Source organism: Heterocephalus glaber, unplaced genomic scaffold (genome assembly GCF_053883595.1).
Source record: "Heterocephalus glaber isolate CG9 unplaced genomic scaffold, H.glaber_assembly_v1.0 deba00001773, whole genome shotgun sequence".
NCBI classification, from domain to species: domain Eukaryota; kingdom Metazoa; phylum Chordata; class Mammalia; order Rodentia; family Bathyergidae; genus Heterocephalus; species Heterocephalus glaber.
In genome coordinates, this window is record NW_028258463.1 from 8834506 (window position 1) to 8846969 (window position 12464).

Here is a 12464-nt window from a genome sequence, read left to right on the forward strand (position 1 = left end):
ACCCCCGTCATGAGGCCTGGGATCCCAGAGCTGGAGACTCTGGGAAACAGGCAGCAGTTGAACCTGCTCCCCCAGCTCTGAGCCCAGGCACGGGGGATGGGCAAGGTGCCCAAGAAGGGCAGACAGTGCCCAGTGCTGGACAATCCAACCTCTCCGGAGGAGGCAGGAAGGCCCCACCCCTGGGCAAAAGGTTTCAGGTACAGGGGCCCTGAGTGTGTCTTGCCTGGCACTGAGCAGGCCTCCCCATGGAGGCCCAGTCCCTGCCTCAGCTGGAGGAATGTCAGGCTCCAAAATACCCCTTGCTCCAAAATACCCCTGGGGGCTGCAGAAACTTGGGGACAGAGGGTCAGGATCTCCAGCAGGGGTCGCCCGAACTCCCCCTCTGGGTCCCAAGCCCCCGGCAGGTGAGCCCAGATTTGAGACGCAGCAGCCACGGCCTGTAGCCCACCACCCGTACCAGAGGGGGTCCGTGCAGATGTACACCCGGTGCCAAGCATGTGCAAGGGAGGTGGGCAGGGGACACATGCAGTTGTCATGGCAGCAGAAGCATCGCACACTGACCTTGAAACTCCAGTAGTTTGGCTGCTGATGGAAATAAGAGAAGAGATGGTTAAGAGGGGGCTGGGAGGGGCAGGGCAGGGCAGAGACCCTTGGAGCTCGGTCCTCAGACCTGGCTCATGGGCCCTTCACCCTTCTAGGAGCAGGAAGGAAGCAGTGCCTGAACTTCCCATTTCCACTGGGACCTGGTCACTCGGGGGGCCCAGGATGGGCAGGCTGCAAGCCTACTGGTGGGAGCAGGAGAAGATTCCAGATGTTGGCAGCCAAATTCCAGTTAATAGGAACTATCCCCAGAGAGCCACAGGTAGGAAAGGGCACAGATGACCATGACACAGGGAACCTACAAGCATCAAAAGAGGGACGATGACATGTCAAGGCCATGGGGTCAGAGGTGATGGCTGCTGGTTTTGGCAGGCCAGGAAAATTTCCCAGAAAAGGTGGCACTGGAGCAGGGCCTTAGAGACTAAGCAGGTAGAGATGGGGGGAGAGGTGCACCTAGTAGAAGGGACAACACCGGGAGGGTGTGACAGACACTCGGAGTCCAGCTCAGCTGGTGCAGCCTGGGAGGAGCAGGCTGGACTGCAAAGGGGACTGAGCCAGGCAGTGGAGGTTTAAGTGGGGGCAAACAGAGAGCAGGCAAGTGGGATGCGAAGGGGTCCCACAGGCCTGAGCCAAAGGTGAACACAGGGCCCTGTGGGTCAGAGAAGGACAGTGACACCCCAGAGCTGGGCAAGAGGTGGGGTGCTGTGGCAGCAAAGGGAGTGAAGGAGGCTGGGTCAGGCACAATGTCCTGCAGCGGTAGAGATGGCAGAGGAGCGACCCTATATGCCCTCACATTCCTACAATGGGGGGACTGAGATTCAAGATGAGTAACCTGGGGTCCTCCTGCATTCCCTAGAGACCAGCAGGCCCTTCCAGATGGCTGGGGACAAGGAAAGGGCGGCCCTGAGGCCAGACTGGTTCTTGGCAAAGCTGAAGGCACCCTGCTGACCAGTGCCAGCCTCAGCAGGAGGACAGAGGCAGCAGATGGCTCGGCTCTGGGGTGCCTGGCACAAGCAGACAAGATTCCCCAGGCCTCAGTCACTTGCAGGGCACAGGGACATCGGGGGTTCCTGATGGGAGGATGCCATGTAAGCGGGTCCTGTACCACCGAACGCTTTCATGGCAGGGGAGATAGAAAGGGGCTGAGTGGGGGTCCTGTGGGTGGAGGCTTTGCCCTTTGGGTGGGGGTGGCACAGGCCAGTTCTCCTGCCGGGGCTGCCCCTACCAGGAACACAATCCTCATCTCCACCAAGCGCTGGATCCAAAACATGAAATCATCACACACCAGCCATGAGAAGCAGACACCAAAGTCTGTACCCGAGCTAAGGCCTGGAGTAATCTCCGGACGCAGGCCCCCCCCCACACCGGGGTTGCCAGGGGGTGCTAACAGGCTCCAGCCACAGCTGCTGGTGGCCTCGGAAGTGGAGGGTGGTGGAGGGAGTGGATGCACGGGGGTGGGCAGAGTCAGGCTGAGGGCACTGGGAGGTTTCTGATGGGAGTCATCTCTGCAGAGAGGACCCCGTACCCTCTCTGGTCTCTTCCACTTTACAGGACACAGGCAGCCTCGGGTCTGCACAGAGCAGTGCACACACATACACATCCTCAAGTGAGGACACTGTGGATACACCCACAGCAACCGAACACACTCGTCTGCAGGGACAGCGTCACCAACAGCCCCAGAAACTCAGAGATCCTAGGGACACCCAGGTCCCGTGCACACACGCGCAGCCCAGGGCCTGACTCGTGCACACCCACGCTGTCACAGGCACTGCGCCTGGTCTTGGAGCACAGGCGTGGGCACTGCTTGATCCCACCCTTAACCCACCCCAGTGTTGGGCCCCTAAATAACCAGCTGTGGGGCACATTCAGAATGGCACACAGCACACACTCTGGGCTCAGGAAAAAGCCCCCCTCCTTCCTCCTCCTAGCTGGGGGTGGGCACCTCCAGCCACCTCTGCCTGACCCAGGCCTAGGATGTCCCACACATCATGTGTCAAAGAGGTGACCCCGTGGATCCAAAGAGGCCAAAGATGCCCCCCCTTCCGGGGTCGGCACAGTGAGTTGGGGGTACCCTGTGCAGGTGACTGGAACCCCCCTGAGAAGGAGGCAGGGGCAGGGCCTGGATACAGTCACCCCAGCTGTCCCCTCAGTGTGGCCTCCCCCAGGGACCCAAGCCTGTGCCTATGCCTGAGACAGTCACTGGAAGGGACAGGTCACAAAACAGCACAAGGGGAGGATGCGGTGGCATCAGTATCACAGCAGAGGTCCATCAAGCCCCAGGGAAAGGCAGATGGAACAGGTGCTGCGAGAGTACTTGAGGAACCTGGACATCCGAGGGGCACTGGGATCAGAACTCTGGGACCAGAACCCTGGGACCTCTGGCTCAGCCCCGTCCTCAATCAGAAAAGTGGGGAGAACAAGCTGCTTCCACACTGGCCCCCAGGAACCAGGCACATGGTCTCCTGGCAACTCCAGGTCCCCAAAGCCGGAGCCACAGGGAAGAGGCCGCTGGGGAGGCGACCGGCTTTGCTCTTCCCAGGGTGCTCCGCCCCTATTCTCCAAGGGGGACCCTCCTGTCCAATTTCCAGCCCCCTGTTCCTGGGTGTGGGTTCCTGCTGTGTGCCCAGCCCAGCGCCCGGTTTGGAGCAGGTTCTCAACTAATAAGTGGCAGGAAATAAAAGGAGCAGCCCGGGGGAGGGGTGCAGCTCAGGCCCTGCTCCCGGCACCTCCTGGCTTGTTCCCAAGGAATTCCCAGCCCCAGAAAAGCCCCGTTAGGAGGTCTGGCTGGCCAGCAGGAGAACAGCCACTACCTAGCAAAGCGGGGTCTCTGCCCCGTACTCGGGGAGGGTTCAGGGAGGAAAGAGCTGCGAGGGGACCTTGCAGAGAACCCCGCTGGAGCTGGCGGGGAAGACACCTCCGGAAGCCGGGCAAATGCGCGGGTTCTCAGAGGAAGATGGAAGGCAACCTTCCCTCGGGACAGGGCTCTCAGAAAGAGGGAGGGGGCTTCCCCGGGGACCTCCCAGGCCAGGGGACTGCAACAAACAGCTCTTTCCCGCTGGGGGTGCGGAGTGCACGCCCCCTCCCTCGAGTCCTGGGGGTGCCCCTGTGCTGCAGCTGCCCTGACCCCCAACCCGGCCCTAGGAGGGCGGGGCTGAGCCCGCAGGGACCCAGCCGGGCCAGCCAGGTCTCTGCCCTCTTCTGGGCCAACGTCCCCTGTAGTAGATGCGCGCATGACCCCTCCTTGACCTCGAGCCCCACAAAGCACCCTGCAGGGGCAGCCCACGGGTGCGCAGCCTGGCGCGCTCCGGCGCACACACCCACCTCCAACTCGCGTGAACACCCGTCCCCAAAACACCCGCCCGTGGCTTGGGGCGAGGCCAGCTCCCATGGCCACGCACACGCGCGACCCTCTCTCCGGCGTGCGAGCGACACCCGCGAAGGTCATGACTTTCCGGGGCTAGGGAGGGGGCGCCCGCCCTCCGCGTTTGGGCAGGGGGCGGCCCATGCGGTAGCCCCGAATGCGGTGGGGGAGGGGAGGGGGCGTTTCTCAGGATCCGGAACCCGCAACGGCTGCGCCCCAGATGCCGCACCGCCCCTCGTGGCCGCCGCGCGGACGCCCCCATCTCGGTGACCCTCACTCCCTGCCGAACCCCAGCAGCGCCCGGGCTCCGCAGCCGCTCTCCCTTACCTGCGGCTACCGGTGCAGACGCCAGGGTCCCCGAGCCGGGTCCCGCGTGGGCGGGGAAGGAGGGAAGGCGTCCCCGCTCCCCTCTGCGCGCCCGGGCTGTCCCCTCCCCCGGCTGCCTCCACCGCCGCCGCCGCGGTGCCCTTTGCTGCAGTGCGAGCGCCGCCGCCGCGCCGGCCCGGGCCCCGGTCGCCCCGGTAACCACGACTCCACCTGGCGCGGCGCGGCGCGCGGCCGTGCACATCCAGCCGAGGCCCCCTCCCCGCGCGGCCCCGCCGAGAGAGAGCGTGGCGGAGGCTGGCAGCTGCGTCGCCGCGGTCACCCGATCCTCCGGCCCGCCGCCCGGGACTCGGGTTGCAGAGGGGGGAGGGCGGGGGGCCAGCCCGGTGGCGGCGTGGGGGAGGGGCCCCGGCCCGGTCCCTTCCCAGGGTCCCCTTCACCATCCCAACCCCCAGCGTCTGACCTGCCGCCACCTTCCCAGCCCCCAGGCCCCCTCCCGGGGTCTCAGCTGTGCACCTCTGCCCTTTTAATCATGCCATGACTTCATCGCTGACAAAGTGTGGGAGGCCTGCAGTGCTGAAGTTTCTTTGATGGCCTCTGATCCTGCCCTGCTGTGTGACTCTGGCCCTTTGCCCAATGTCTCTGGTCCTCTGCCTCAGGCCTGGGGTATAAGTGGCCCTTCCTGGGCACGCCACCCTCCCCGGTCATTACCAACCCCAGGCAAGGTCCCACAAGCTCTCCCAGCCCCCGCAGGAGCAGACTCCAGATGTGGAGACTGGGCTTTACCCCTGGGACAAATGAGCTCAAGACACCCAGCCCCACACCTGCCCTGCCCACCGCCCTAAGCCTCCTCCCGGAGGACCTGAACCTGCCTGCGAACACTGCACCTGTTCCCTGCCCGTCCCCACCCCGTCCCTTCCACGCCGGCCCCCACACACCCTTGGTACCCAGCCCCAGAGGCAAACACATCCCTGTCCTTAAATTCAGCCAAGATGGACCCAGGAGTCGGAAAGAAAGCAGGCTAAACGCCCATGAGGGCTGCCAGCTGTGGCAGTCTAAAGCCAGAGCTTGGTTATGCCCTGCTCAAACGCCCGTCCTCTGGAAACATATTTCTTAGGTGGTCACAGTTTTCTCCCATTTCATTTTCCTTGGAAGTGTCAAGCCCTGTCACCCTTCTCTAGGAGGCGCAGGCGTCCCCAAGTCCAGACCTCCCTGAGCTGCCCCTCCCCACCACACGCCGACTTCCAACCCCCACACACACACTGGGCCACAGATTCCTATCTTCCCCTGTCCCTGTCCTGGCCTGAGCTGGCGGCCCAGCCCCGGAGTCCTAAGCATCCTTCTGTCTACACTGAGATCCTCTTCCCCACCAGGGAAACAGGCCTGATGGGGACCAGGGCACCAGGGGCTTGATGTCTTAGTCTTCTAAGAACTGAGGTTAAGCCTTGGACCTAGCAAGGGAAGGGGGACCCCATGCAGAACTTCCTGATGGCTCAGCTCAGAAAAGGGGAGGAGGTGTGGCCAGGGGACTAAGGTGATCTTTGGTGGGGGAAAGAATAAGAGGCCCCTGCAGACCCACAGAGCAAGGCAGGATTGTCCTGTTTAAAGGGGAAGGGGATAGAATATGATTTTAAATTCTGAGTATTGTCTCTCAAAAACTCCCTTCTTCCAAACCAAGCAGGTCTAGGAGGCAGGGGCAGGAATGGAAGGTCAGGGGACATGTTGGTACAGGCCACAGAAGTCTCCTGAAATTGGGGTGGGGGGGCAAAATAAAAATTTGGAATATCCCCCCCTCTAAAAATTAAAAACCAAAAAGCCTCCCCAAAGCCGAGCCCGCCGTGGGTCTGGGGCCAGGCGGGAGGTGTGACTCACCTGGGCGGGCTGGCCAGCCCCGGAGGGCGTGGAGTCACCATGCAGGTGGGAGCAGAGGGAGCTGAGGAGGCACACGGGGTCCACGGTCCAGCCGCCAACCTGCGTGTGTGAAGCGGGGGACACCCCATTAGGGGGAGTGGGCTGGGGCCGTGCAGGGCAGGGCGGGGTGCTCCTGGGGCAGGCGATGGCACGTAGCCCTTGCTGCAGGGGACAGTGGGTCTCTTCCCTTGGCTGGGTCTCAGTCTAGGGCCTGGGGTCTGCCTGGTCTCACACATGGGATCAGGGGGCTGGGACGGCCTTCCCTGCAGACACCCCTGGAAGGTGTATGTCCAGGTCCTGACTGCACCCCGCCTCCTGTGCCCTCTCCCCTGCACACCTGGCCTTCTCCATCTGCTTCCTCACCTAGGTGTCACCTCCACCTTACAGAGAAGGGACCCCTGGGCAGGAATGGTCTCCCTTCAGCAGTCCCTGCCCCAAAAGCTCATCTGTCTTTCTTTGGTTTTCTTTCTTTCTTTCTCTCTTTCATACCAGGAATCAAACTCAGGGCCTCGCACTTGCTAGGCAGCCTCTGCACTGCTGAGCTACATCCCTGACCCAACACCTGTCTTTCTTGCCATCTCTGTTGAAATGATGTCCTTCTCCTATGCCAGAGCCACCTGGCCTGATTTCTTCTGGCCCTGTGCTGGGTCTCTGGCCCTCAGCTGCACCCTTTCTCTGTCCGTGCCTCCTTCCCTCAATGTTTGCTGGTTGCGGCACGTTTAGACACAAGCACTGCGTGCCAAGGGGACGAGCCAGGTCCTGCCACTCACCCTCTGGGGCGGGAAGGAAGTCTGATAGAGGAAGGAAGCTGAGTGGCGAGGTCTGACTCCCTCCCTAAATGTCTGCTGAGGGCTAAGTGCTCGCTGGCCCAACACGCTGGGCGCTACGAGGCCCACCAGACAGGTCCACACCTTCTCCCCAGCCCTGTGCCCCCTGAAGCTACTGCCTGGCTGTCCCCATCCTGTTCCAGCCAAACCTCCCCGGACAGGTGCGTGCTCACAGCTCCAAGGCCCTGGCGTCCCCGATCACCCTGACCCCTGAACCGGCTGTTCCTCCGCTGCACCAGGAGGAACCAGCTCAGCCCCGTGGACCCACGGCTCCCCATGGCTGTCCCTGTGCCCACCCACTGGACTTCCGAAGTGCAGGTAAGCCCGCTGCGCGCCCCTCCTGCAGGGCCCTTCCTCCTCCTCCTCATGGTGGCAGGTTCCTGGTCCCGCTCTCCGACCATCACAGTGCTCTTCCCCCCTGGACTCCGCTCTGCCTGGCTGGCCCTGTGCTTCCACTCGTCAAGTTTCCAGCACCCCTGTCCCTCCGCAGTTGGTCTGTGCGCATGCGCCAGGGGCGTGGCTACTCCAGAGGCCCCGCCCGCTCCTCGCCTGCTTATATGCCTCTCCACTCCCTCAAGCCTTTCCCACCCAGCTACCGGTATCTCCTGTCACCCAGGTGTTTTCTGTCATTGCCTCCTCCATCCCGGCAGCAAACAGCTCTCGCTTAGTGCCCCCCACCACGCACCCCTTTCCTCCGCCCTCCTTGATCCACTCTTCCCTTCTTCCTCTCCTCCTCCTCATCGGAAACAACCCCAGCCCTCCCGGTCCCCACCCTCTAGCCCCACTTCGTCAGCTGTCCCCGTGCGTCCCACTGCCTCCCCCCAAGCCTTCTGTACCACCCAAGGGGTCTGTACCACCCCCCAAAGCAATGAAGGCCTATGCTCATGCCACTCCCCCGAACCCCCTGAAACAACCTTCTCTTCCTCTCCCTGTGCAACCCTGGCACCCACCTAGACCGGGTTAGGCTGCCTCCTCCTCCAGGAAGCCCGCCCCCTTCCGGACTTACTGTGCCCGTCATCCAAAATGCAATCCTCCTTTCTCCCCAGCTAGAGGCATTTGATGGCAGAGCGAGGGGAACCCCAGGGGGGCGGCCGCTGGACCCCGCTCCCAGGAGGACTCCGGGTGACACTAGGGGACCCACAAGGCACCGGGACGTGTCCCTGTGCCCCGTTCCTGCAGGGAGGGTGGGGCGGGGCATCCAGGAGTACGCGGAAAAGGGAGAGGGAGCTAGACAGGTGGGAGCAGGGACTGACACCCCAAGGCTTGCTGGAAAGGTGGCTGCTGGGATGCAGACCACCCGATCCCTTCTCCCGGTGACAAGGCCTGCGTCTCCGCAGACAGGAGGACTCAGCATCCACAAATCCGAAAGGCAGGACTGGAGGAGACGCGGGTGCGTGCGCGGGGAGGGGCACCCGGGACCTGAAGGATCCCACACAAGGAGCCCGAGGTCCCGCTACAGGCGCTGAGGCCCAGCTCCCCTCTAAGCCTCACTGGCAGAAGTGAGAAACCCAAGGCCTCCAGCTCCGAGTCACACAGCGAGTGTGGGGGCCGGAGAGCCGGGGAGGACGGAGGTAAAGGCCTCCTTCTGACATGGTCCTCGCAAGGCCCGGGACCCCCAGATCCAGCCTGCGGAGGCCCCGAGCTGCCCAACCAAGCACCCCAACTCCCTGACATCCCAAGGGCGGGCGGGGTGGGATCCCGCCTCAGAACGCTCAGAGGGGAGGCGTCCCTGCCCTTCCTCCCCAACCCTCGACGCCTCTGAGCTGGGCCGCACCTGGGGCGCAGCGGTACCCCCACCTCACCCGGCCCACTCACCTGCTCCCGCATGCGGTCCTGCTGGCCGCGCAGGGCCAGCGCGTGCTGCGGGTACTTGCTCTTCAGGTGGTCCATGAAGGCATCGCGCTTGCGCTCGGCGTCCGCCTTCTGCAGCCCGCTGAGCGCCTCCAGGCTCTGCGCGGCGATCACAGTGTGCCGCCGCTCGGACGTGTGCACCAGGCCCACGTTGGAGAAGCGCCGGCCCCCGGCGCCCCCGCCCCCGCCCCCCAGGGTCCGGTACTCCCGCGGGTACTCGGCATCGTCCGCAGACAGCATGGGGGGGCTGCTCCGCTCCGGATCTGCGAGAGGGGAGAGGGGCGCGCGGGGTCACGGTGGAGGGACCCTTCCCCCCCCGGGATCCCTAAGGGGCGGGGCCTAAGGGCCGCCCATCCCCCACGGGGGGGCAGAAGGGGGCAGAAGGGCGGCCCGGGTGGGGGTGGAAGGTGCAGCGGGAGACAGGGGAAGGGTGGGAGCAAGGCCAGGAGGCAGTTGCTCGCTCCTCCTCCGAGGGTTTGGGCAGTCATTCTTAAGAGCAGCCCCCTTCTTCAGGCTGTCCTCCGGGAGGGGGACACATGGGACTGCCTGTCTTCCACAGAGTCCTCTAAGAGGACGTGCCCCGGCCCCCCGGACCAGCACTTGAGGTCACAGGACCCTGGGGCTGGGGCTGTAGGGAAGGGGCCGGGCAGGGCTGGATCCCCAGGAAATTCGGGGGCTGCCCAAGGGCCTGGGGGCCCAGGAAGGGGCCCAGGGACCCCTGCTCCCCTCCCGCCCCAGAGACAGACAGATGGACGGACAGGAGAGGCTGGGCACAGAGAGGACAGTGAGGATGGGCTGGGACAGACTCAAAGGAGAGAGAAGCAGACAGAACAGCCCAAGCCTGCTGGCCTGTCTTGGTGTCTCCTCCCAACAGACACAGGCTCAAGTCCCTAGAGAGGTGCACAAGGGACAGAGGACAGCACAGAAGCGGGGAGGGCAGGCCGGGGGCAGAGGTCCCCACACACAACTCTCACTCCCTTCCCTGACCCTCCAGCACCGAGCTCCTGGCTGCCCGGGCCCAGCCCTGCCGCTGACACCCTCCGGGGACATCACCAAGTCCTGGCTCAGAGATCACCTGGCCCTGGAGTAGGTGCCCCAGCCACATGCCTTGAGTGAGACAGCTCTGTCCCGTCTGCTCCAGAAGTCACCTCTTTGGGAGACAAACAGTCCCCCGTACAGCACTGCGCCCCACATCCGCCACCTGAGTGGCAGCCCTCGCCGTGCGATTCCTCCCCTGACACTGCCACCATCCTCAGGCCTGCTGCCAAGCCTCAGTCACCCTCTGCCCAACCACATGGGGAAAGAGAAGGCCCAGCTGCACTTCAAGAAAAGCCGTGGGCAGGTGTGGTACTGCACACCTATAATCTCAGCACTTGGGAGGCTGAGGCAGGAGGATCACCATAACCTTGAGGGCAGCCTAGGGCTAGTAAGACCCTGTCTCACAAAACCAAACACACACACACACACACACACACGCGCGCGCACGTGCGGACGCACACGCACACATGCTCCCCGCATGGCTGAGGTGTGTACATTGGGGCTGCTGCCCATGAACCCCACGGGAAGAACAGCTCCGGGCGCACAGCTCGGCATCTCAGCAAGGCCTCCCCGTCCTCGCCACTCCCCCAGGGGCCCCAACACTGCTGCGGGGGGTGTTACTGTGACCCTTATTTCAGAGAGGGCTACCAAGGCTCAGAAACCCCGTGACAACCCAAGCCATGGGACCAACAGAGTCCGGCCTGACCTGGTATCTACTGGGTTTGCTCAGCCACACGGCCCTTGGTGGAGGACAATTGTTACAGGGACATCACTGATCACTGCACCACACTGCCCCGCACCCACTGGCTTCCTGTTTCCCTGCTGCTCCCCCTGCCAGGGCACAGGTCTCCCTAAGGCTCCCGGGTCATTGTCTGTCCCTGTTGTCATTCACCATCCCCTGCTGTGCTACCAAGCCAGGTCCAGATACAGAGCAAGGGCTCCAGGAGAAACACTGTCGCATAGTTTAGTGGCCCGGTGTCGGTTCCATGGCATTTGTTGCGGTTTATATCCCGATCCAACCCCCACCTCCTGCCCTCATAGGCGGGGCTCTGGGAAGGGGACTGGCTCCAGGGGCCGGGGCTCGTGGGTGGATGACCTACTAATGAGTTTACAGCTAAAGGCAAAGCTGGGAGGTGAACCCTGGTCTAAGGGAATAGCCTCTGTGGGTGTGGCCTGGAAGGGTCTATCTTCCTCCTCCCCCCTTGATCTCCCTGAGTTTTTGTTTCATTTTGGTTTTGTTTGTTTATTTTTTGAGACATGGTTTCACTGTGTGTACTTCAGGCTGGCCTTAAACTCACTATGTAGCCCAAGCTGGCCTCTAACGGTTGGCGATCCTCCTGCCTCAGCCTCCCAAGTGCTGGGATAACAGGCGAGCACCACCACACCTGGCTGATCTTTCTCTGCTCCTGTCTGCCATGCCATGAGCTGCTGCTCTTCCACTAGGCCCCTGTGCCATGTGCCTAGGAGTAGCCGACTATGGACTGAAACCTCTACAAACTGTGAGCCAGAATAGACCTCTCCTTTAATTTATGGATGTCAGGTAGTGTTGTATCTTGGTGACAAGAAAGTGACCGAGACAACATTGATCCTTGGGATGGCAATAAGGTAGTAATTCCTCTTTTGGGGGAGACAGGGACTAGGGACTGAACCCAGGGCTTTCACACTGAGCTACATCCCCAGCCCCCTTGTTAAATTTCTTTTAAATTTTGAGACAGGGTCTCCCTAACTCCCTAAACTGCCCATGCTGGTCTGGAGCTCACGATCCTTCTGCCTCAGCCTCCCAGGGTTCTGGGGAGACATGTGCACCACTCTGCCTGTCTTAGCTTTCCTTTTTTTTTTTTTTTGGTACCAGGGATCGAACTCAGGACCTTGCATTTGCCAGGCACATGAGGCACCACTGAGCTACATCCCCAGCCCCTCCTCTTTCCTCTTAAATAAATGTATTTAAGTTCAAAGTGGGTTAACAAAAACAATATTGAGTTAGTACAGTGCAAATAGCTCCCTGATACGGAGAAGACTGGGGAAGACAGTGGCTGACGGAGTGGAGCAGAACCCAGGGGCGGCGGGGAGGCATCTTCCTGAAAGCCCTGGTGAAAGAGGGTGACCTGAATAACACATGCGTGGGGAGCGGCCGGGGGCTCCAGGACCTGGACCTCCCTGTTCCTCCGGTCCTCCCCACCACCAGCTCGGAAGGAAGAGTGGGAGCTTCCTCTGCTAAGGGCCTGGACCCTTCCGGCCTCTCTGCCCTGCTGCTTGTCGTGTCCTCCCCGGAACCATCAGCTCTGGAGCCCAGCCTGGCCCCACTAAGCCAGGGCACTGCCTGCTGTGCTAGGCAGCCTGGCTCCTCTGCCCTCCCAGCACCCTTGGCACCGCAGCTGCTGACATCTAAGACAGGTCTCCAAATTCCACCCTCAGGGGCTCTCTCCTGGCCCAGAGAACTCCTGTTCCTCCTCCCTGCCCCCTCCATGCCAGTCTCTCCTTGGCTATCTTTCCTGGGGGAGCATGCATGGCTCTGAGGCTGCAGGGACTGGGGGGACCTCGGGACTCACCCT

The 12464-nt window shown here is 62.4% G+C and overlaps 1 protein-coding gene across 17 annotated transcripts in view; it reads right to left on the reverse strand.

Annotated features, from left to right (window-relative positions):
- Nucleotides 1-12464, reverse strand: part of Srcin1 (SRC kinase signaling inhibitor 1) — a 59592-nt gene that overhangs the window by 29273 nt on the left and 17855 nt on the right. For 6 of the 17 annotated variants that reach the window (XM_087202342.1, XM_087202336.1, XM_087202337.1 and 3 more), the window contains 3 exons: nucleotides 8839-9137; nucleotides 6158-6256; nucleotides 562-585 (listed from right to left, as the gene is read on the reverse strand). In XM_087202342.1, the coding sequence (XP_087058468.1) occupies nucleotides 562-585; nucleotides 6158-6256; nucleotides 8839-9137 (422 nt within the window). Of the gene's footprint in view, nucleotides 1-561; nucleotides 586-4288; nucleotides 4450-6157; nucleotides 6257-7319; nucleotides 7665-8838; nucleotides 9138-12464 lie in introns of those variants that run through there. The other 11 variants (XM_087202347.1, XM_087202339.1, XM_087202332.1 and 8 more) reach the window with 10 other exon arrangements.